Source organism: Lampetra planeri, chromosome 33, assembly GCF_965212315.1.
Source record: "Lampetra planeri chromosome 33, kcLamPlan1.2.h2, whole genome shotgun sequence".
Classification (NCBI taxonomy): domain Eukaryota; kingdom Metazoa; phylum Chordata; class Hyperoartia; order Petromyzontiformes; family Petromyzontidae; genus Lampetra; species Lampetra planeri.
This window is the reverse complement of record NC_136139.1, coordinates 4,709,643-4,732,377: the sequence shown is the minus strand read 5'-3', so window position 1 is coordinate 4,732,377 and position 22,735 is coordinate 4,709,643. Positions and strand designations below refer to the sequence as shown.

Here is a 22,735-nt window from a genome sequence, read left to right as displayed (position 1 = left end):
CTGTCGGAAATGTCGGTGGTCTGACACACGGGTGGTGCAGGAAATGGCCCAGACCAGGGAGGAAGATTAAAAAAAAAACATTAATTCAAAAGAAGCATAGTTACAGAAAGGCTCGGAGATCACGCTGCCCCTTTGTGTGGCCGCTTGTCAACAAGCATCGCAGCAAGGGGAGACCGGAGTTGCATTCCTCTCGGTGGAATCTCTCTCCTCCTCCTCGCCGCCATGCCACTGGCTACCCGCCCGTTCTCCGGATTAGCCTCCCCTCCCAGGATCACAGGCACAGAGCAACGCTAATCCAGGAGCTGTGTGAGCGAGCAAGCCCAGCGAGCTGGTGCGGTGTCCCCAGCGTCACAGATGATTAGCTCTGGAAATGAGGGGTGTTATGATTGCCTCACCACCCCATCCGCCCGATTCCATCAATTGTTGCGATTCGGTTCAGGAAGAAAAGATGTTCCCCAAAGTGGCTGTGGATGGTCACGCTTCGAGTGGCTGCAGGGGTGGCATCAGGCCATGACATAAATTGTAAACAAATCTACCAAAACGTCGATTCTTACTCGATTCAACGCGTGTATCTCGTGAGCTTAAGCATCGATATGAATCGAGGTGTCCCTGCTGTGAGCGTTTCCTTTGTCACTGATATTTGGCATCACAACATGAGAATATTCTTTCGTCCATGCCACATGTACCAACACATAGCTTGTGCTGGCATTTGTCAATCCACTGCTAGAGGACCTCTCCATACATTACGGTCCATGGGGAGTTGCATGACCATAGTTCACCACCCCGGTCGGTGCGGGTTGGTGAAGGCAGGGTACATAGAAGTACAGTGCAACAGTGGATTTCGCTTCACTACTCTCTGCTGCCCGTAATGTAGCCCCACAGCATGGGGCTCGCCGAGTCCATCCCTGAGTTTTAATTTGTCTTGGCAGTTTTTTTTTTCAACACTCGTGTGAACAGGACAATTAACTCGAGCGCTGCCGCCACAGCATTCCTGTGCAGCTATAAATATCGCGGGGGCGCCCAGAGCTCTCAAAAGCCTGGTCTTTTGGCAGCGCGCTCGGCCCTGAAGCTTGCTCGGAGCCCCGGCAGCAGCGACGGGGGAAACAATCGGCCCGAAAGAAACGAATGACGGGGAGAGTGAGAAGTAATGAAGGAACCGCGGTCGCGGCGCTTGTGGCTGAAGGAGGTGACCTTTGGTAGAGGGGGGCGATCGCAGAGCTCTTCATCTCACTACTTGCCGAGTCTTTACAGTGGACTAGAGGTGGAACTACTTTATATACACCCCCCGCCACCTAGCGATGTGATGAATTGTTCTGATTCCGGGTAGTGATTCAATGAAAGAATCGGTTTTTTTTTTCCCCCGACCAAGAACTGCATCAAGATCGAGATGTGTTTCTTTCCAAAGCCATTCATTGATGCTGCCACCACCGCCACTGCCACCGCACCTCGTCGCCAACGCTCCCTACCCTCCACCAGATAACCGCAGCTGCTGCAAAGTAGACGTACGACGACCTCCAAGATCTGCCCTGACAGTATCCCACCATCCGATTTCATTTCTTCTTCTTCTTCGTCTCTGGATTTGTGGAGACAATGATTCCGGTGACCGATTACCCCACGATAAAGCATGGCAGGAGAGCCCAACTGAGTTTCCAGTCTGAGATATCCGTATTGCGTGTGCGAGCGTTCGGTAGCGGGAGACGTTGAGAGAAACAACTGTGCTTTCTGTTTTACGAGTGTTACGTGTGAATGGTAGCGCCTCTAGTGGTCGCAGGGGTCACATGAACCTGGTGCGCAACATACGAATTGAAAAACTATCGAGACATGCGATTTGATGCACGTGTCGTGAGAGTGAGAGTCGATATTCGTCAGTGAGTTGTTGATTCGTTAGACACACTACAGTTTGCTGCTCATCCAGTCTTACAGTTATTTATACTGCAATTAAATTACATTATTCACCCCACGATAGATATATCCGTATACATTTGTATCACTAATTACAGTGTTTATGCTTGGGCGGTGCAATGGCGAGCGAACTAAGCTTTGAACTTGGCAACCAGAATTTGCTTCCTGGCCACGGCTAACATCGGTGGCAAGTGAGGTCCGAACCATTCCTCGGTCCCCCACCCACCCACCTGCCTTCACCAGCCTGCCATTGTGACCATCTTGGGTTGAAGTATGACCAACGTGGCATGTCGAGGATTTCGTCCAGCAGGTGGATTAACATATGTCTGTAGTAACGTAATACCATACAAAGTAACGCGACGTTTTTGGGGCGGGGGTGGGGGAGTATTTTTAAGCGCCGAGCGTGCCACCCGTGGGTTGATGCCCGCGGATGCCCTTTGACCCCCTTGTTGCTGTGTGTGTTTTTTTTGCAGGACACCCTGCAGCAGCTGATAATCATGATGCCACCCCACGTGCTGACCCTGGCTCGCGACCCCTTCTCCGGTACGGCCTCTGCTGCTCGCCCACCGTCCCACTCCATACATGTGCACGCGCGACCCTTTTGCTCAATCCACTGCTGGACGTATGTATGCATGTTGGACTTCTTTCGCAAGTAGCCAACCACGCCAATCGGAAGTGAATGCGGGCCTCCCTCCAACCCATTCCGTGCGGCTCGTTATTTGAGGATATTTCATCACGTTGCCCGTTTTCGGGTTGGTGAAGGCGCGGTACATAGAAGTGCAGTACAACAGTGGATTTTGCTACACTGCTCTCTGTTGCCCCAAAATGTGTTTTTCAGTTCTCATAAATGTAAACAGTATATCCATCATTTAAAACATTCTCAAGTTAGTAGAAATTGGTTAGAGATGTGGACTGATAAAGTCAATAAAGATTTAACAAAAAAAAACAGATTTCCTTGATATAAATTACAACAGGAACACTATGAAGATGGCGTTAAATGTGGCGGCGGGTGCACGCCTGTTCCAGCTCGCTCGCGTGCAAATCTAATTTTAATGTTAAGAGCAGAAGCCGTAAAAAAACTGTCGCAAATATTTAATCGTTTAAAACCCCACGGCGCCGTAAACTACACCATATGGTTTCGCCTCTCTGTGCAGTCGGCGTTAGGGTGTTCTCTCCGCTCGTTGGCATTGTGGTTTTCTGCGGCCACTCTACCAACGTGAAAAAATATTTCAGAGGGAACTATCCAAATATTTCAAACGGGCAAAGGAACCCAGGACTCCCTGGGTAAATGGATAATTGCAATAGAAGTCGAGTGTATCATATTCCCGCGCGCTCTCCCTCTCTCTGCGACACATTTCCGCGGCTTTTGAAATCTGAACGGCGACAGAGGGGGCTGGGGGCAGTGGTGGGATCCTCATGTGATTTGGATCCCTGGGGCCGCTATTGAACGTCGGGCCACCGGCGTGGCGGTAGCCGCAGAGATAAAAAAAAATATAAAAATCCAGCACCTCGAGCCGTCCGTGCGCCGGCGTGACCTTCACGCGAGTGGCTGCGCGTCTGTAGCCCCACTCCCCCCCCCCCCCAACTGCCCCACATTTCTCCGTTTAACCCTTTTCTGGCAGCGAGGCCCGGTTGCCACGGGGGCCTTGAGAGGCATCGATCACGCGGCCGCTGGGTTGCAAGGTAACCTCTGTCAGTGGGTTGATTGAAGATGGAAGATCAATGCTGCTGAATAGAGAGAGACTGGTCTCTCGGTTGTCTTTGTCACGACGAAAGACTCGGCCATGGCTCGCTGATTAGCGTGCGACGATGCACCGTTTCGTCTATTTAAGAGGATTGCCTATGTTCGCAATACTCACGTTTAATCGGGCCCGTGAGAATTGACTATTTACAAAGGGTGGAATTTGGACGATCGTGCCATGTTTAAAAGCAGACAGGGGAACAACAAGAATGATTACAAACGATATAGGGAAAAAATCAAGAGAATAATTATTCAGTTGTTGAATTGCTTTGCTGCTCTGAATCGTGAGGGTGGGGGGAATTGTTACCTGCTTTGACTCACAGATGAGTCCTTATGAAGGCAAAACATTCTGTCTCCCCTGTGCAGTGAACCACCTATTATCCTTAGCTGGAAAGTGTGTCGGCCTAAAAAAAAATCACTAATGCAGTCTTCAGAAATCGGAATCGGAATATTTATTTATACTGGGGGAATCCAACCAGCCATAAAGCTATTTTTCAACGAATGTCCAGGTCGGGGCAGGTCAGAACGTTACTACAATAAACGGGACAAAAACACGATAGGAGTATAGAAAAGGTAAACAAATCACTTGGTAAAAATATTTCCAAATTAAACTAAACAATTTTTTTTCTGATCAGGTAAAGCCCACTAAGCTATTAGCTTATTTTTCAGAAGCCCAAATGATAACTCAACAAAGTGGCTTATCATGTGGACATTAATAGCAGCAAAATAATCTAAAAGAATGTTTCTAAATTGCTGTCAAAAGATTGTACTTTTTTCCCGCACTTTCTAGGCAAGGAATGGTTATTGCATCAATTCAATGTTTGTCTCATTTAAACCGGGCAGCAAAGGGTCTGCATTTGACCGCTACAGCACACAGTCAAATGACCGAATTAAACTCAAATCAGTGCTCGTGAGCAGAGCTCAGCAAATCCCAAAGTGCTTTTTAAATTTAATTTTGTTTTCGATGTCGGCAGCAGCGGAAGGCGGCGTGGCAGAACGGCCGCCTGCCCGCCCGCCCGTCCGCCCGCCATATTTAATCCTGCACGTGCCTGCCGACCTTTAGCAACAGATGGCACGGCGGTCAATATTCGCCATCGTGCGGACGAATATTGCGATCAAGAAATCCCTTTCGTAGGACGCGTAAATGAGCGATGCTTTTTGTGACGTGCGACAAAGCATGCCTTTTATTTAACGGCACGACGTAGTTTTCCAACAATTCACACTTAACCAGTTTTTATTTTTTTGCCGCTGCAATTGCACCATGGTAACGAACGACCCTAATATCGTTGGCGGTGCGGTTGCTCGTGTTTATGATAAGTGCACGGGGATGGGGCGTCAAATTAAGCCAAACAGCTGGGCTGTAACGCACAACCTGAGACCACTGAAATTAATTTTCTTGCGCCACCAGCTAGAGCGGTGGTGCATTGGTTAGCGCACTGTGCTATGAAACCAGTAACCCGTGTGCTCGCTTAAACAAATGCTGTTTGATAATATTGATCTGGAAAGTGGGTAGGCTGGTGGAATAAAACGTATTTATACCTGGAGACGGCACTGAGTCCTGCTCATATTTGTTTTTACATCTGTGCGGTATTTGTCGTAGAGAACAAAAATCACGTTGTTTGTTAGGAAAAGTAAGTGGGCTTGAGCAGGACACGTCACGTGAAGAGATCATCGCCGGTGGTCGAGACTAATTTCAGAGTGGAAGTCAAAGGAGTGAGACGCTCAAGTGAACGTTGACCGGAGAGATGGAGTCCGCTTGGGCGAAGGAGCTTAGCTGTGTTATTTGCATTGCAAGACTAAGAGAGGAGATGGTGACGGCCTTCATCCAGTCTTGGATAGATCATAGATTATTATTATGACGATGATGAGTATTTATCACAGAACTCTTCTCATAATTCATTTATATTCTAAGGCCGCACTCCTTACACACAAAGTGCTTGCCACAAGTGAACCACAATACCATTCTGATCTCGTCAAGGAGCATAAACCATCATGCCAACTCTGGTCATCCTCGCAGCAGCTTTTTGCTGGCCATCAAACAAAGATGGTCACTGCATCGTGCACTTTCAGATGCCCTCCTGCGGCCGTCTGGAATGCTCATCCCTCCAATATTAGGAAGACACTGGATCTCGGCACTTTTAAATCTAGATTGCAAATTTATTTCTTGAACTGCTTTTTGTGTTTAGTTTGTTGTCCTTCCCCCACACCTCCGATTAGCACGGGGTTGGATACGTACTGTGCGAAAGAAGTTTGACATACATAATTATGGTCTCTCTTCCAGAATCCTAAAAATTACTTGACAAATGAATCATATTACGGAAATGAACGCAGTTGTATTGAATTGTTGCAGATCTGGCTCGTTTTCAAAGAGGCGTTCGCCCCGCGCTCGCCCTGTCCTCGCTCGGTCGCCATCAAGCGGGCGGACGGCTCTGCTGCTTGCGCCTTGTGTGCGCCCGAGCACTTTCGGAAAGTGGTTCCGTCATGTCGCATTTCGCTCATCGGCTAATGTAGGCCATTTTCCAGACACGACTGCCGCAGTGACCGCACCCATCACCGCCATCGCCGCTGCTGCTGCCGTTGTCGTGCGTTTTAATCCGGCTCGGCACACCAGAGCGGTGGCGCGTGCTCGCGAGTTCGCGTGAGAGCCGCGTTTGCCGACAGGGAGAGAGACAGAGGGAGAGAGAGAGAATCGCCGTCCTCTGCAGATATGCAGATTTGCTCGAATGCAATGAAGCAATGGTCCTTGCAAAATTCATCTCCGAAGCAGGATGATAACGAATGAGCAAATTAAAAACCGTCGGGGTGGAGAGGCCGTGGTGTAGGAATTATCGCTATGACGAAGCCGCCAACCCGAGTTTGATTCCCAGCCACAGCTGACGTCAGTGACAAATGATGTTGTACCCTGGGTTGTTAATGAGAAACAAAACTAATTAATTGTTTGCTCAAGTCCATCATTATGACACCGTACTGCTGTCACGTGCGCACATTTTAATACAACGTCATCGCGGTGATATCACAAGATTTGTATAATGGCATGTCTGACTTAATTTATACATTTTTTTAGCCAATGAGGTTTTACAGATTTCTAAAGCCTCATTTGTATCTCCTAAACAGCCCTCTATTTCGTGGGTTGCTTCTTCGGTTTGCATGAAATCTGTAAGAGCGCTGTGTGTGTGTGTGACCTATTAGTCGTCGAGCGGTTTTCAACACGACGAGCGGACTCGAGTGAAGCCTGGCCCCGAGAAGGAGGGGGCAGCGTTCACTCATCACAGGGGTTGTCCCAATTTCCGAGGCCGTGTTGACAGCGCAAATGCCCGAAAGGAGGTGGGGGGGGTGGGAGGGGTGTGGGGCGGGGGGGATCCTCAGACCTACTTTCCCAGCGCAATTCACCCCCTGACCTTGTTTCATCCGCCTACGATCGTCAACAGTCTGTCTGCCCCGTTCCATCGTAGATATTGATTTTCAGAAACAGATGCTGGTCCACCTGTCAAACCTGTATGCTTCTAATGGTGAGTCGATTCACCGCCGATCAATGCATTTGTATTCCCAATAAGCTCCACAATACTCCCATTGAATTGTGTGCGAGAGAATGCAAGCGTGGCACGTGCAGCGGGATCATGTGACCCTTGCAGACACGGGAGGTCACCACATTCAGCGCAGTGTCTCGATAGAGAATCAGTTCTGGAATTCGAATCGCCACCATGAATCGTGACAATGTACTTGTGGAATTGCTGATGCTTGGGCATTCGTGGGGCGGGGACGTGGGGTTAGAGTTGAAATGTCACACCCCCTTACTCGCCAGACACGCGCCGAGTCGCACGTGTGAGAAGCTACGTTTGTCGATTCGTATGAACCGTGTGTGACGTCATCTCGTCCATGCAAGCTTGAAGGCTAACATCATTAATGTCGCTTAAATAACTCCCGTGGTGGGGGGCGGGAACGCGTCGTTGTCGGATGTCGTGAAGAGAATCCGTCCGCGTGCATGATTTTTATTCCTCGTGCTTTTCTTCTTCAGAGAAGAGCATTCTGGAGCTGAAGAAGTTGCTGCTGCTCATTCTGGGCTGCGCTGTGCAGGTGAGGAACTGGCGTGCGCCGCCCATGTCGTACGCTCTCGGTCGCGATCGTCCCTTCCACGATTTTCTTTCAACAAACTCTCGCGGATCAAATCGGGCCGCATCGCGGTTCGGAGGCTTGATGTGTTGTTGTTTTGTCGTTGACGTGCTGTTATTGACGTGTCGTTGACGTGTCGTTCGTATGAAGTGTGAGAAAAAGGAGAAGCACATCGAGAAAATCAAGGAACTAGACATCAACACCCAGGCGGCGATCGTCGCGCACATCAAAGAGGTGAGAATGCACGCTGCAGACTATTCCTTTCCGGATTATTCCGTTCGTGGCAGACATTGACAATAATGATCAATCAATCTTTATTGATTGATTTACAACAATAATAATAATTTACGGCCCTTTACAATCCCCTCCTGAACGAAGGCCTCGCCCACACCGTATCACGCTTGGGAGGTTGTTTGACCATACTTCACCTTGCTGGTCAATGGCGGGTTGGTGAAGGGACTGACCAGGACCTTAAATTCAAACAACACTCACCACCGATGCCAGCCGTGGCCAGGAATAAAACTCATGTCCTCTCGGCTTACTTGCGTATTGCGCTAACCACATTTTTTGTGAGCTTAAGAATCGATACGAATCGTTGAATTGTTGCACCGGATGGGTGTTGTGGTGTAGACCGGGCCACGCACCACCACTTCTCTCCACCCCCCTCCCCTCTTTTTCCCTCTCTGCGTTTATTCGTCCTCGGGCTGCACTTAGCGCGACGATGACGGGGCCCCGTAATTGCCTCCTCGGCCCTCCGCTGACTCGAGGGCACTTTCAGGGTTTATTTTTTTTAGTTCTAATGCCGGTTGTCCGCCTCGTGCGGCACAAAGCTTGGCGCGCCGCTTTCCACGGTGGGTTTTTTTTCTACCTCCTCCTTCCTCCCTTGGCGTGGCGCTGCGGTAAATGTCGGAAAAATGCCGACGGTGCCTGAGCATGGCGCCCCCGGCGCTTGCATTATGCATGCGGCCGAGCCCTCGCGGTTTTTCCTTGCCATTGTTTGTTTCATTCGTTAACCTAACAACAACAATATTAATTAATAATAATAAAATGCGACGGCCCTTTGGCAATGCACTATTGGATGAATGCCTTCTCATGCCGCGTTGGCCGTGTGGGTTTGTTTTGACCATACTTCACCACGATAATTATTCCGATATCGATCACTATTGATGTTTGCCGTGGCTGAGAATCGCAGTCTGGTGGCCGGGCCACCTTTGTCTTCCCTGTGCTGATGGCTAAACACCATACCACTTACTCATTTGAGGCCGAGTCGACCTAAGGGAGGCCCAGGACAAGTTCAGATATTCGCCACTGAACAGGAATAGAACACTGGTCCGCTGGATCCGTAGAGCAGAGCACTAACCACTGCAGCACTGCTCCCCACATACAATGAAGACAAAGATCCCCCATATAGCCTTAAGAGACTTTTAGGGAAAGTGCTGTTAGCGAGCACCTATGAAGGCCGCCACAGCACACGATGGGGTAGGTGGCCAGCACCGCATCCGGCCGCCTTTGTCTCCCTATTGGCAATGTTTTCACATCGCACAAGGTACTCATTTGAGGCTGAGTCAGCCTAGGGGAGGCCCAGGACCGGTTCAGATAACCATCATTGGTGTTGGCCTTGAGCGGGAATCGAACTCTGGTCGCCAGGTTCGTAGTGCAGCGCGCTAATCGCTACACCACCGCTGCCTACATACCAATACCCGTCATACGCAACTAAGTGACGGTGACGTCACCACGGCGCCTGTGCCCGGCCAGGCCCCACATACACACACATACAAAGACAAAGAACCCCCATATAGCCTGACACAGACTGTTGGGGCAAGTGCTGTTAGCGAACACCTTCACACACACACACACACACACGTGCGCACACCAACACGTGTGTGGGGGGGGGGGGTGGGTGATCTTCCGCCACCACAGGTCACGCAGAGCCAGGAGAACATCCTGGACATGCAGTGGATGCATGTGACGGAGGTGGTACCCGAGGATCTGTACGCGCTGACGCACGGCATGGTCTACAACCTGCGCCGGCTCGTCGACGAGCGCGACAAGTTCTCGCAGGTGATGCGTTGTTGGGGGGGCTGGGGGGGGGGGGGCGCGGAGAGGAGGGGGGGGCTAGTGCTGGGGCATGGAGGGGGGTGAGCCGGAGAGGAGCCAACTGAGATACGGAGTTCACGGGATCACTGTTCAGGTCATTTCTTTGGAGCTGCCTTTTGTGTTTAGTTTGTTGTCCTTTCCCGCACCCCCGATTTGCACGGTTGGCTATGTACGGTGCAAAAGAAGTTCAACAAAGTACATATATACATGTCTTATTATTATTGTTTTGTAATTGAGGTTCTAAATTGAAAACTCAATTCTTTACAACTGCTTTTTGTGTTTAGTTTGTTGCCTTTTCCCGCACCTCCAACTCACACGATTGGCTACATGCGGTGCCAAAGACGTCTAACATACATACACACGTATATGCATGCAGGTGAAAGGTCAAGACCAATTGTGAATTCTGACGGTAGGTGTGTAACGAACTTTTAATGAAAAGCGATCGTAACAGTCGCGACGTGTGCGTCAAGTTGCACGTGTTCGGATCACCAATCACGATTTGTGCGTGTTATACTCGATGCAAATATTATCTTTAAGGGAATGGAGTTGGTGCATCAGAGGAATAAAAATTATCCAAAACAAAGAATACATTCTCCAACCAAGTAATGAATCCGAATCGTTCGATGCAAGTGGATCATTGCCTGCCTATTAAATGTCATCTACACCGCAGGCCTGCAAGTTGTGAGCGACTGACACCCCTAAAACTATTTCTAATTCAAATTCAATCCGACCGCTTTTCCATCAACCAAATGACCGGCGCCTTTTAACTTCGGGGCTGTCCGCCGATGCCTCTCCTCTCAGATGATCGTGGAGCTGGCCCAAGAGCGAGACCACCTCCAGCAGCAGCTGCAGCACGGGAAGCTGGAGACGTCTTCACCCAGCGGGCCGGAGCGGGCTCCCTCGCCGTCGGCCCACGTCCGCCTGTCGCCCATCGACAACCGGCAGCACCTCGCGGTGGAGCTCGCCGACACCAAGGCCAAGTGCCGGCGCGTCCGCCAGGAGCTGTGAGTGGAGATGGCCAGGGGCCTGGAGCGGCTCGCCCCAACGCCTGTTCCCCTGTTCCATCAAATGCTTCCCCTTCTCGGTGTACAATACAGTGCAACGTCGCGTATCCGAACAGCCGCATAGCCTGATTTCTCTTTTGCTTCATTGCTGTCACTTTATGTTTCATATGCTTTGCTTTTGTCATTTATGGTGACACCACAATTTATGTATGTACGTATGTTGAACGTTTTTCACACCGTACGTAGCCAACAATGCTGACTTCTCACCTGGTTAAACAAAATAAACTTGAAGCTACCCATCCTGTCCAATTAATCACGCACACCCAGTGCAGTATTTGTGCATCGTGCAACCTTCATTTGAAATGATGACAGTTACACCAGGCATTACAATTGGTGTCTAAATTAATTAGCTGAGTGGCTATCCACAACGCCGCTCAAAGGATTTCCGAGTGGCAGTTTTGAGTATTCTCCTTGTCTGTGCGGGGTTTCTCCAAGCACTCTGGTGTTTTTCTACACATGGACATACACAATGAAAGAGCTAATAGCAGATTGTTGAATGCACATAATCTATTTTTGTGATCGGAGAAGATTGCAAGATGAGTAAAGGAGCCAACGGTTGCTTTTAACTCTTAGATCAAAGTTTGGGAAATTATTACCCTCAGTTACTAAGCCCTATTATGAAAGCTCAGGCTGCATACGCTTTGTAATGAGGGTATATTTAGCATCTAGAGGCACGAGTGTCTCGCGATGCTTGGGTCGAGGTGAGATTGCGTGCCAAAATAAATGTCGCTTATTTAATCCGGACGGATTTGCCGTCATTGATGGGTTAAGTGTTCTCATTTTCGCCCGCAATTACAGATTTTGCAATTCAGTTTTTTTTCAGTTGTTTGTAACGATCTGCACGTCTTTTTTAAAGTTACGTTTTTATTACCTTGCGAATTTTAACACGTCGCTGTCGTTGCTTTCAGGGAGGAAAGGACAGAGCAGCTTACCGACTGCAGACACGAGCTTCAGCAAATGGACCTGGAGCTGAAGAGGTTACGGCAGGAGGTCAGTGACTTCCGGGGCAGCCTCATCTGACGCTGAGTAGCGGAGAGTTCGCAGGCAGTCGGTCACCCCGGTAAAGCCACAGCCGACTGCGTAATTTAGCTAACGTAGCTTTAGAAGAATAGGCACTCACCTTGGGTCGCCATTCCTAATACAGACTCACTGTCCCATCGGATTAGTAAATGGTAGTGAAGCAAGGAGGTTGCTGACATATCTTTAGGGTGCCACAATGGGGAGATGTTAACTACCTCACCTGGAAAACAGGAGGTTGTGGGTTCGATCCCGACCCTGACTCTTGTATATTTGGAGTTTGCATGTTCTCCCCGTGGTCGCGTGGATTTTTATCCGGATACTCCGGTTTTTCCCTCCACATTTAGAATGGACACGCATTTGGGAGTATTTTGGCTGCTAGAAATTCCACGCGATAAGCCACTTCGTTGAGCTATAATTTGTGAAGGCCAGGTCGCTTCTGAAAAAGAGTTATATAAATCAGTGTGTTTTGCCTGGTAAAATACAAAGTTTAGTTTAGTTGGTATGGATTTTTGGCTGTTATTCCCATGTACATGTGGGTTTCCTCCAGGGGCAGAAAGCCTGGTCAAACATCTGAAGTGATCACAAGCGAGAGGCTTTGTGTCCCCCTGCTCAAATGGGTGTGGGGGAGTTGCTAACCTCCGTTGGCAGCCCTGAGCCGGTGTTGACAATTCCACATGCTAATAAAGGTGACCAGTCTCTCCTCGTAGAACAAAACCAATGCTGACTTTTTGCGAATAAGAGTCTTAAAGTCAAGACAGGTTCCGGGTTGTTTTTGTTTACGATTAAACAAATGGTGGGTCCAGAAGGCTGGTGCACTGATGTGTGTTTTTATGGGAAGAGACAGATCCGTGTGTGTGTGTGTTTATTTATTGATATGAGCATTGATGGTTACATTTTACCTTGCCAAGGTGTGGGGCTTGGACCCTATAATGAATCCCGTGGCATCCTTTGGGGGGCCGTGTCCGAATCGCTGATTTAATTCGAAGGCATTCCAGGTGGGGTTGCCACCTCTGAGGAACAATGAACTGGGTCATATCAAGCAAAGAGGGATACCTTAAAATACCAGCATATAAATGCGTTGTCTTGAGCAGTGCAATATTGTTGTTGTTATTATTATTGAGCAAGTGACGAAAACCTGGACTTTTAATATCCTGGGAAGAAAAAAATATCGGGGAATACCAGGCCAAGGCGGCAACCCTCATCACAGGGCACGCGCGCGCAGTTGGTGACGCGCGAACCGCCTCTGCTCGTGCTCGCGCAGAACCTGCTGCTGGTGCCGGAGGCGCGGGCGGCGCGGACGTACCGCGACGAGCTGGACGCCATGCGAGAGCGTGCGGGCCGCGTGGAGCGGCTCGAGAGCGAGGTGGGGCGCTACAAGGAGCGCCTCCACGACGTCGACTTCTACCGCGCGCGCGCCGAGGTGAGGCCTACCGGCGGTGGCGGAACGGCAACCAGCGGCGGGAGGGCGGCCCGCGCTCGGAAAGAGGGGATTGTCCGGAGGGTGGAGAGGGCTTGCGCCAGACAGTTACCTCGACCAGACAGCCAGACACGAGGCCCAACGCGTGGCTCTCACCTTTAACAGACTGGACAAGCAAATCCTAGGCCTGCCCATAACCCTAATTGTCCGAGATGAACCTGATCCTTGCCCTACCCATAGGCAGAAAATCACAAACTAATCGGACACTATACTATCCATAAACATAACCACACTGGCTAACCAGACCCTAGCTTTTCGCGTAACCGTAACGACAACTAGCCAACCAGACACGAACCCTATCTGTGACCCTTACCATAACCACGCTAGATGAACATATCCTTGCCCTACCCCGAACTCGACCGCATTAGCCAACCAGGCCGCAGTTCTAAACCAAAACTTAATCACACAGGCTAAGCAGATGCTTGATCTGCCCTTAACTATAGCGTCATAAACCAACCAGGCCCAAGCTCAAAACCAATACCACACGGGCCAAACAGACCCTCACATTAATTATCGTACTCCTGCCCTATAAGCTTGTAAAATAGAATTTATTTGTTCAACGTTGGCCTCTTTACACACCCCCATATTCCATGATCTACTATTTGTGGAAGTGTTATCCTTAGGCTAATGGATAATGGAAAGTACTAAGCAGAACAAACAAGACACCCACGACAGGCAGTGCAGAGCACACAAAAGGTAATTTGCTCCAATAGTTTTGTAGCCCCCCCCCCCCCCACTTGGTGCCAGCCAATCGGATTGCAGCGTGGAACACAGCTGGGAATAACAAATAAAGCAATTTGGCAGCAGCTCTTGGACATAAATTAAACAACATTCAGAAAGTATATAGAGGTGAACGTTAAGAGGTGCTGCTCCGCAAATTCTTGGCTCCCACCGCTGCTGGTGGAAGGTCCCTCCACTAGAGGGAGCTCTAGAGCAGAAATGTCCCATGCTGGCAGAGGTCGCAACCGGGTACCCGATACCCGTACCCTGCCTGATACCCGGCTACCCGTACCCGGCCGGGTACGGGTACCCGTTTTCGACCCTGGTGCGGCCAGGTACGGGTACGGGTAGGCCGTGAGTCACCGGTGAGTAACCGTTTGTCACTCATTTCGGGTAGGGTACGGGTACGGGTACCCGTTTGCGACCCTGGTGCAGCCGGGTACGGGTGAGGAATCAAAACCCGTTTGCGACCTCTGCATGCTGGTCAGGTGTCTTGGAAGTTGACAACTTGTATACGTGGTGTATATTTATGTATGCACGTTGAACTTCTTTCGCACCATATGTGGCCGACCGTGCTATCCGGAGGTGCGGGGTGAATATGAAATGTGGCACCTAACCCTAACTCTAAACTCCCCCCCCATGCCGCTCACAACCACGCTCACGAACAGGAGCTGCGCGAAGACAACGGGGTGCTGCTGGAGACGAAGGCGATGCTCGAGGACCAGCTGGAGGTGGCGCACTCGCGCTGCGACAAGCTGCACGAGCTGGAGAAGGAGAACTTGCAGCTGCACTCCAAGATTCACGACCTGGAGATGGTAAGGGCTGTCGACGCGACAGACCACGTGCGCGCGAAGATTCGCGGGAATGTTTTTTTTTTGGGGGGGGGGGCGGCAAGGATGTGCGTAAAATAACGAGCGGGCCGCCGTTGTCGCCGCGGTGGGGTGAGGAACGGGACGCGGACAGGACGAGGCTGGAGGAGCTGGTGGAGGAGAACCTGACGCTGGAGATGGCGCAGAAGCAGAGCATGAACGAGTCGGCGCACCTCGGCTGGGAGCTCGAGCAGCTGAGCAAGACGGCTGACCTCGGCGACAGTGAGTGTCGCGATTGCGCGACGGCGAGCGACTGGACGAGAAGCGCGCCGTATGTCCTGCGGTTCAAACGGCAGCCGTTGCGTCGCTGTTCGTAGCACAACGTCTGATTCCCAGCCACGGTCAACATCGGTGGCGAACAACTGGAACCGGTCCTGGGCTGCCCCAAGGGCGACTCGGTGTCAGATGAGTAACTGGTTGCGGTGGTGTGTAAAACATCAGCACTTGGGAGACAAAGGCAACCTGGCGTGGTGTAGCCGTTAATAGGTGTTACTCGCTCACAGCACTTGCCCCAACAACAGTGTGTTAAGGCTATACGGGGGGATCTTTATCATTGTATTTGGCTGTGTGTGTGTACGTTTGCACCGCTCACCCCCACTCCCCATCTCGTGCCCCCCGCCGCCCCCAGACGGACGGCGGCAGTCGGTGAGCACGGAGGTGAGCGAGGCGACGTCGAGCCGCGTGCTGCGCTTGGAGAAGGAGAACCGCAGCCTCATGCAGACCGTGCAGGAGCTGCGCGAAGCTGCGACGGCAGCGGCGGCGGCAGCCACAGTAACCAACGCAACCACCGCAACCGCCAGCAACAGCAGCAGCAAGAACACCGCCGCTTCTGGCGCGGCCAGGATCCCCCCACGGCTGCCGCCCAAGCCGGTCGAGGTGGTGCGGTTGCGCGAGCTGGAGGTGAACAATCGGCAGCTGAACGACAAGGTGGGCGCGGTGCACAGATGCGTGCACGCACGGGCGGAGACGCATGTACACACGCGGGTCAGGCGACGGAGAGATGCTGTCGTCACCGTTGAGGGTGTGTGTTACCAATCAGCGGCGGGCTCTACGAGAGACCAAAGGACGTTGGATATAAAACCTCAAATTAATACAATCGATTAATTCATTGTATTAATACATTCACCACCTTATGATATCAAAACGGATCAAAAACGGAACACGAAATTTCAGGTAAAATCAAAAAGAGTTTTTATGTTATGATTATGACCTCGAATTCTAAAAAAACGGCCTAAACGTATCGTTTAGCCGGGTTCCCCCCCCCGCCCTCCACTGTTGGCGACGGCGGCACAGTTTTCACAAAAAGTATTCATGGGAAAAAGAAAATTTGCCCTAAACATCGTGTGTGCGTGCGGCGCCAGGTGGAGCAGCTGCAGGCGGAACTCCAGAGCGAGCGAAGAAGCCTCAAGGACATGGAGAGTCTGAGCAACGAGCTCCTGCGCGACAAGGAGCACCTGGAGGGGAGCATGCGGACCGTGCACGACAACTGCAGGAAGCAGGTGTGCGGTGGCTACGCGCACCACAAATCCAGAATGCGCCGAGCTGCGAGTTGGCCTGGAGATTGCAGTGCACCGAATTGTTTTCATTAACCCATCTTTTCGGAGCTTTGGAGTGTCATTTTTCCCGTGGGGTGTCTCAAGTTTTTATTCGTGGATTGTTCAAGTTTCTAATCTCACGCACGAAAAAAAACAACTTTAAAATAAAATTGGCCTAACAATCCCCACGCTGCACTCTCCTGAAAACACACTACGATACTCGGTGAGACTTTCCTGGATAAATCACCGACCTTCATGTAACATCCTCTGACCGAATTCCGCAGAACGTGCCCGATCTCATCAAGTCTCGGAGCTAAGCAGAGTTGAGCCTCGGATAGTGCTTGGAGAGGCGACCGCCTTGCATAAAGCCGGCATTCTCGGCCATCCTTCTGTGTCGGCAGCAGAGTGGATTGGATTGACAAAATAGCCATTTAAACGATAAAGAAAAAGACATACAACACACATTAAAAGAGTAGAAACTGAAAATCCCATCGGCGCCATTTCCACCACCACTAGGCTGCTCGGCCCGACCGCACCTCCATTAACAGCGCCCGTGACCGCGTGCAGATGAAGGCGCTGGAGCAAGAGAAAGAGAAGCTGATGCGGCTCGTAGAGAAAGACGCCGACGACGCTGGCAGCCCCGTGGCAGTAGCGCCGGCGGAGCCGGGGGGGGCACGGCTGGCGCGGCTCGAGGCGGAGCGGCGCGAGCAGGCGGAGCGGGCGGACGGCGCCGAGCGGGAGGTGCGGCGGCTGCAGCGCGAGCACAGCCAGCTGCAGCGTCGCGGCGCCGGCAGTGCGGAGAGGCTCGCCGCGCTCCAGCAGGCGCACTCCGCCCTCGAGGAGGACAGCCGCAAGCTCCGGAAGACGCTGGAGGTCGGGGCAAGCGTCGGTCGCGCGCATGGGCATGCGTACTCGACACGCCGGCTGATACTTGCAATTATATCGCGCTCACGAGCACTTGCGGGGTGGGGCGTCGGTGCCGTGGTTCGCAGCTCTTGCTCGGAACCCTACGAACCCTAAAGCCTCGTGTGCGTAGGAAGCACTTGAAGGAATCTCGAAAGTAGTTCTGTGATATCACCTTTCGCAGGCTGTTCGATGGCACAGGGTGCTGTTCCACTGCTTTACGTTCAGTTCTATCAATTACAGCGAGGTGGGAGCTGGACGTCCTGTCCTAGATAAGTGTTCCAAACTTGGCCGCGTGCGTACTCTACACAGCAGTTGTAATTGTAGGCCAGCACGCAGGCCCTGGTGACTGAGAGGTATATCGGGGGGGGGGGGGGGCGATCGATGCCACTGGTAGAGGATTATCTCAGTTGGAAAGCGCTAACGACGTGCGCTCGCTCGTGCTGGCACGCGCTCCCACGCAGGGGCTGCAGGGCGTGCGCTCGCAGCTCGAGGGCCTGGAGAAGGACAACGCGCAGCTGGACGAGGAGAACGCCGCCCTGCGCCACACCGTCGAGTCGCTCAAGTCGGCCGAGGCGCGGCTGGTGCAGGCCGAGCGTGACAACCGCGACCTGGAGCAGGAGAAGGAGACGCTGCGGCGCTCGCTCGAGGGCCTGCGCACTGCCGGGCGCAAGGCCGAGCGGCTCGAGGCCAGCGTGCAGGCCCTCGAGACGGAGAGCCAGCGCACCCAGCGGGCGCTGGAGGCCGCCAGCAAGAAGGCCGCGCAGACGGAGTGCGAGCTGCAAGTGCGTGCGTGCGGGCGATCGCGGGAGACGGATCGGAGAGTGCTTGCCATTATCGCCAGGGGGATCACTGGAATAGTTGGTGGGGTGAAGGGGGGGTAAGCGAGTGACTGGGGAGAATCGGTGAGAGCTGCATTGTTTATGAACCCGTGAAGCCTATCTAGTATGGTGAGGTCGAAACTGGGTGCTGTAAACATACTCTTTGGTTCTTTCGGTAAAGTCACGTAGGTATAAAATAAATTTAGTTATGACGTTTTGATTGCAACACAAGCAATCATCATCAGATGTGAAAACCACAGCAAGAAATATTTTTTGCTGAAGTGGGAGAGCGAGTTGCCGTGGTAAGAGGTTATAACCTCCTGCAGTCACGAAAACTTCAAGTCTAGATAGGGTGCTGTAAACGGAGATAAAGGTGGCTGGGCATGCAAATATGACTTATCCTTCACGGAGTAGCCAGCACTGGTATAAACATGGGCATTTTCGTTCTTTTCTATCATGTGTATCAACAGGTGCTTGTACACACACATGTCCACGTACACTTGCACCACACTATCGTTTGGCCTCCCCTCCCCCCCTCTCTGTCCAATGCGTTGGCGTGTGCAGCAGTAGTTGCTTGCGCACAACCACGTCCACGCCGTCGACGTGTACCACGTCGTGCATTCGTTTGGCCCCGCCCCCCATCCCCCTCCCGAGGCGTTCTACGTGACACGTCGTGCCGTCTTTGAGCCCCGCCCCCCTCCCTCCCGATACGTTCCATTCATTGGCTACCACATTCCGATGAGCTCCGCCCCCCTCTCCTCCCCCCTCAACTTGCTTTTAAGGGATTACATCTTGAATCATTGCCTCACTTGATGCAGCAAATCTGGCTGTGACGGTCCCACCTGATGACGGAGACTTGTGTTGCCTCCGAAACGTCGTGATTTTTATTTTATTTTACTTTCATTAATTTTAATGTTTTACCTACGTGACTTTACCGAAAAAACCTATGAATATGAATCCTTACAGTCACGAAAGCTTCAAATCTAGAACTTCACGGAGTACCTGGTGGGAAAGCTGCCCTGGCCACACCGGCCCGTCATGCATCTGCACTGTCCTGCCTAGGCCCGCAGAGTAAAAACAACGATGCTTAACTCAACCAGATTAGCTATGTAGCCCTTGCGCGACGGGTCAGGTGACGCTGCCGTGGCTGTGCCGGCACAGGAGATGGAGCTGGAGAACCAGTCGCTGCAGCGCAGCGTGGAGGAGCTGCGCATGTCGGCGCGCCGGCTGGAGGTGGCGGAGCAGGCGGCTCGCTCGCTGGAGGCCGAAGTGGCACAGATCGAGAAGGAGCGCAAGCAGCTGAAGAAGGAGGTGTGGCGGCTGCGCCAGCAGGCGGAGGTGCGCGAGGCCGTGGCGGAGGAGGCTGCGGCACGCATCGCGGAGCTGGAGGTCGACGGGCGCTCGCTGTCGCGCGAAGTGGCGCGGCTCTCGGAGTCCTGCGCCCGCCTGCGCGACGCCGAGCGGGACAGCAAGGAGCTCCTCAAGGAGGTCACCATCGGCAAGAAGACGCTGGCGACGCTCCGAGAGGTCGGGCCGACGCGCCGGCGGCGTGTTTTGGCTTCGTCGCATTTGAATCTAAGTTGCGGGGAGGGCGTTAAAAAGCTTGTTTTGATGTTTGACTCCAGTCGGGCAATCGGGAGTCGTGGCATGAGATGAAAAATCCATACCGAACTCTCTTGGAAGTCGATATCGCAGAACTATTTCTGAGATTACTTCAATTGGCCTCGTTGATATTTAGTTTGCTTATCTAATTTGTGATATTCTCCATAATCATGCTAACTCTTATGTTGTGTTATATATTTTTTTTATACTTGGGGATGATGCATTTTTCCTCTTTGGCCTACGATAGGGATGTTCACATAGCAGTCAAACCAATTTTTTTTTATATTCCCAGACCTGGAGGGTTTATCATATCGATACGTCTCGGAGCCAGATTTTTGACACGTAGTGATTTTTTTTGCGTGCAGTCATTCATCGGATGGGCTGAGGCCATCGGCCCAATTCACCGGTATAACCACGGTGGTGGCTAAATACGGGATTCACACCCAGGATTTTGATAAATCGATTGGTTGCAGCCCATGTTTGGAATACACCGAGCATCCTGGGGTTCTTGTACGAGTTCCGGGTTGGTGCGTGCGGCGCGCAGGACCTGGTGACCGAGAAGCTGCAGGGCCAGCAGCTGAGCAATGAGCTGGACAAGCTGAGCAACGAGCTGGAGAAGATAGGCCTCAACAAGGAGCGGCTGCTACAGGACGCGCACAGCAACGACGATACGTAAGGCACACGCGCCACCGCTCCCCCATTGGCTCCTGTGCGTACCTCCACCATCAACAGCCGCACCTACGCCAACGCTGCTGCCCACCTATGTACGCTCGCACACCACCATATGCGCCAGCACAAGCTTACATGCACCATCCACTACAGCGCCTACTCAACAACATTCGCCACTAAATGGCGGTGACGTCACCACGACGCTTGTGCCAGGCTATGTGCACCTTGCGGCCACGTGAAGTGTCGAACGCCCGCTGGCAGGAGGTCACGGGGCAGACCCAGGTGCCACAGGTCGCCTACTCAAACACCGCTCACGCCAGCACTGACAATAACAGCACCACCACCTACAACACCTATACCACCACAAGCATCGAGGTGGCGCCGTGGTGGAGATATGTTAACTACCTCGCCTGGTATGCAGAAGGTCGTGGGTTCGATCCTGACCCTAACGCCTGCTGTATATTTGGAGTTTGCATGTTCTTGCCGTGATCATGTGGATTTTTCTCCGGTTTTCCCTCCACATTTAGAAACACGCATTTAGAAACACGCAGTATTTGACAGCTATACATTTCCACACGATAAGCCACTTTGTTGAGCTATCATTTGTTGCCAGGTTGCTTCTGAAAAAGCTTTTTAGCTCAGTGGGCCTTAGCTGGTAAAATAAAAATAGTTTTAACAACCTCCCCTCCTAGGACCATCTACAACCAACATTGTCTCCTACATACACCACCTTGAACAGCATGAACTCCGTCACCCACATTGAGAAAGTGAGTGATCACCCTTGTTCAACAAATAAATTTGACTTGAGCTCCATCGTATCAACACCACCACCAGCAACAGAACCTCCACTATCAACGGCACCGCCACCACCACGACCATCACCACTTCCGCCACCTGCAACCAAATCAGCCCGATTGCGCCCGATCTCTTTGCATCTCGGAAGTTCAAAGCAGGTCGACGCATGGTTCGTACCTCAATCGGAGACTCGGGCAGTAGGATTGGCTTGCACGGGTTTGTCGGGAGACGTCGGCGCACCGATGGAAAGTCAAATGCGTTCGTGCAGAGCTCCGAGCGTTTGTTTGCCGCCGTCGCGGTGCGAGCTCTTAACGGTCCCCTCCCGTGGTCGCGTCGGTCGCGGTGACCGCTGAGCAGGAAGTACAAGATCCTGGAGTCGAGGATCGAGTCGACGCTCAAGAAGACGCTGGAGCTGCGGGAGGAGAAGATCTCGGCGCTGGAGTCGCGCCTCGAGGAGTCCTCCAACCTCAACCAGCAGCTGCGGCAGGAGCTCAAAACGGTTTGTGGAGCACGGCGCCTTGTCCTTCGATCCGCCCCCCCCCCCCCTAACTTTTTGTGTCATTTTGAATAAAAAAGAAAGTTATTACGAGTAACGAAAACCAGTTGCAGAGATATTTGCTTGTGGTGAACCGTTGCTGCTGAATGAATGCGCTACCCCCAGTAGGCTCTATAGCTGATGGGTCATGTAAAACATTTTTTTTGTGTTTTTGGTTTTATGTGGAGGTACAGATATGGCAGGGAGGTGTATTGCTTTCTTATTTATCTTGTTTATTATATTCCCCACAGCGACACTTTTCTTCAGGTTGTACAACGGTCATTTAAGGGCAAGTGAGGATTGTTACTCACGTATTTGAAGTTGAGATTAAAACCCGAAAGGTAGGGGGAGTGGACTTTGTGACTCCTCCGACCCAGAACCCGGCGGCCGGCGAAGGCCGGTTCAGCGGGGCCCTCCGCTTGCCTTCGGGATTAGGTGACGTCACCACCGTCCGGGCGTGAGAGACACCGTCGGCAGGCAGGCGCACGCGCGAGCTTACGGAGAGGAGGAGCGGATGCGAGTTGCGTTGACGTGCCCGCGTTGTGGCTCCCAACCAGGTGAAGAAGAACTACGAGGCTCTGAAGCAGCGGGAGGAGGAGGAGCGGAAAAGCGGCGGCGGCGTCAGTCCCCTGCCGGGCCGGCGCGCCGACGCGCTCGCCGTGAGCCAGACGCAGAGCGAGTCGCGCGAAGCCACACGGGAGCTGCTGCGCGTCAAGGACCGGCTCATCGAGATCGAGAGGAACGTACGTCCGTGCTCTCTCTCTCTCTCGCGCCGCTAAAGATGTCGCGCGGAGCGAGATGTTCCGTTAAAGGGTGCTGTGGCACGGTGGCAGTGAGGCCTACGAATGACGTGTTCTGGGATGGAAGCGTGACCC

The 22,735-nt window shown here is 52.1% G+C and overlaps 1 protein-coding gene across 2 annotated transcripts in view; it reads left to right on the top strand.

Annotated features, from left to right (window-relative positions):
* The window catches only part of CCDC88A (coiled-coil and HOOK domain protein 88A), a 74,294-nt gene that overhangs the window by 32,728 nt on the left and 18,831 nt on the right, over positions 1-22,735 (top strand). For both annotated transcript variants that reach the window (XM_078610035.1, XM_078610034.1), the window contains exons 4-20: positions 2,376-2,445; positions 7,659-7,717; positions 7,904-7,987; positions 9,674-9,814; positions 10,652-10,854; positions 11,823-11,904; positions 13,196-13,354; positions 14,800-14,946; positions 15,078-15,222; positions 15,629-15,927; positions 16,362-16,499; positions 17,103-17,408; positions 17,903-18,223; positions 19,421-19,786; positions 20,406-20,533; positions 21,683-21,824; positions 22,418-22,603. In XM_078610035.1, coding sequence (XP_078466161.1) covers positions 2,376-2,445; positions 7,659-7,717; positions 7,904-7,987; positions 9,674-9,814; positions 10,652-10,854; positions 11,823-11,904; positions 13,196-13,354; positions 14,800-14,946; positions 15,078-15,222; positions 15,629-15,927; positions 16,362-16,499; positions 17,103-17,408; positions 17,903-18,223; positions 19,421-19,786; positions 20,406-20,533; positions 21,683-21,824; positions 22,418-22,603 — 2,976 coding nt within the window. The remainder of the gene's footprint in view (positions 1-2,375; positions 2,446-7,658; positions 7,718-7,903; positions 7,988-9,673; positions 9,815-10,651; positions 10,855-11,822; positions 11,905-13,195; positions 13,355-14,799; positions 14,947-15,077; positions 15,223-15,628; positions 15,928-16,361; positions 16,500-17,102; positions 17,409-17,902; positions 18,224-19,420; positions 19,787-20,405; positions 20,534-21,682; positions 21,825-22,417; positions 22,604-22,735) is intronic.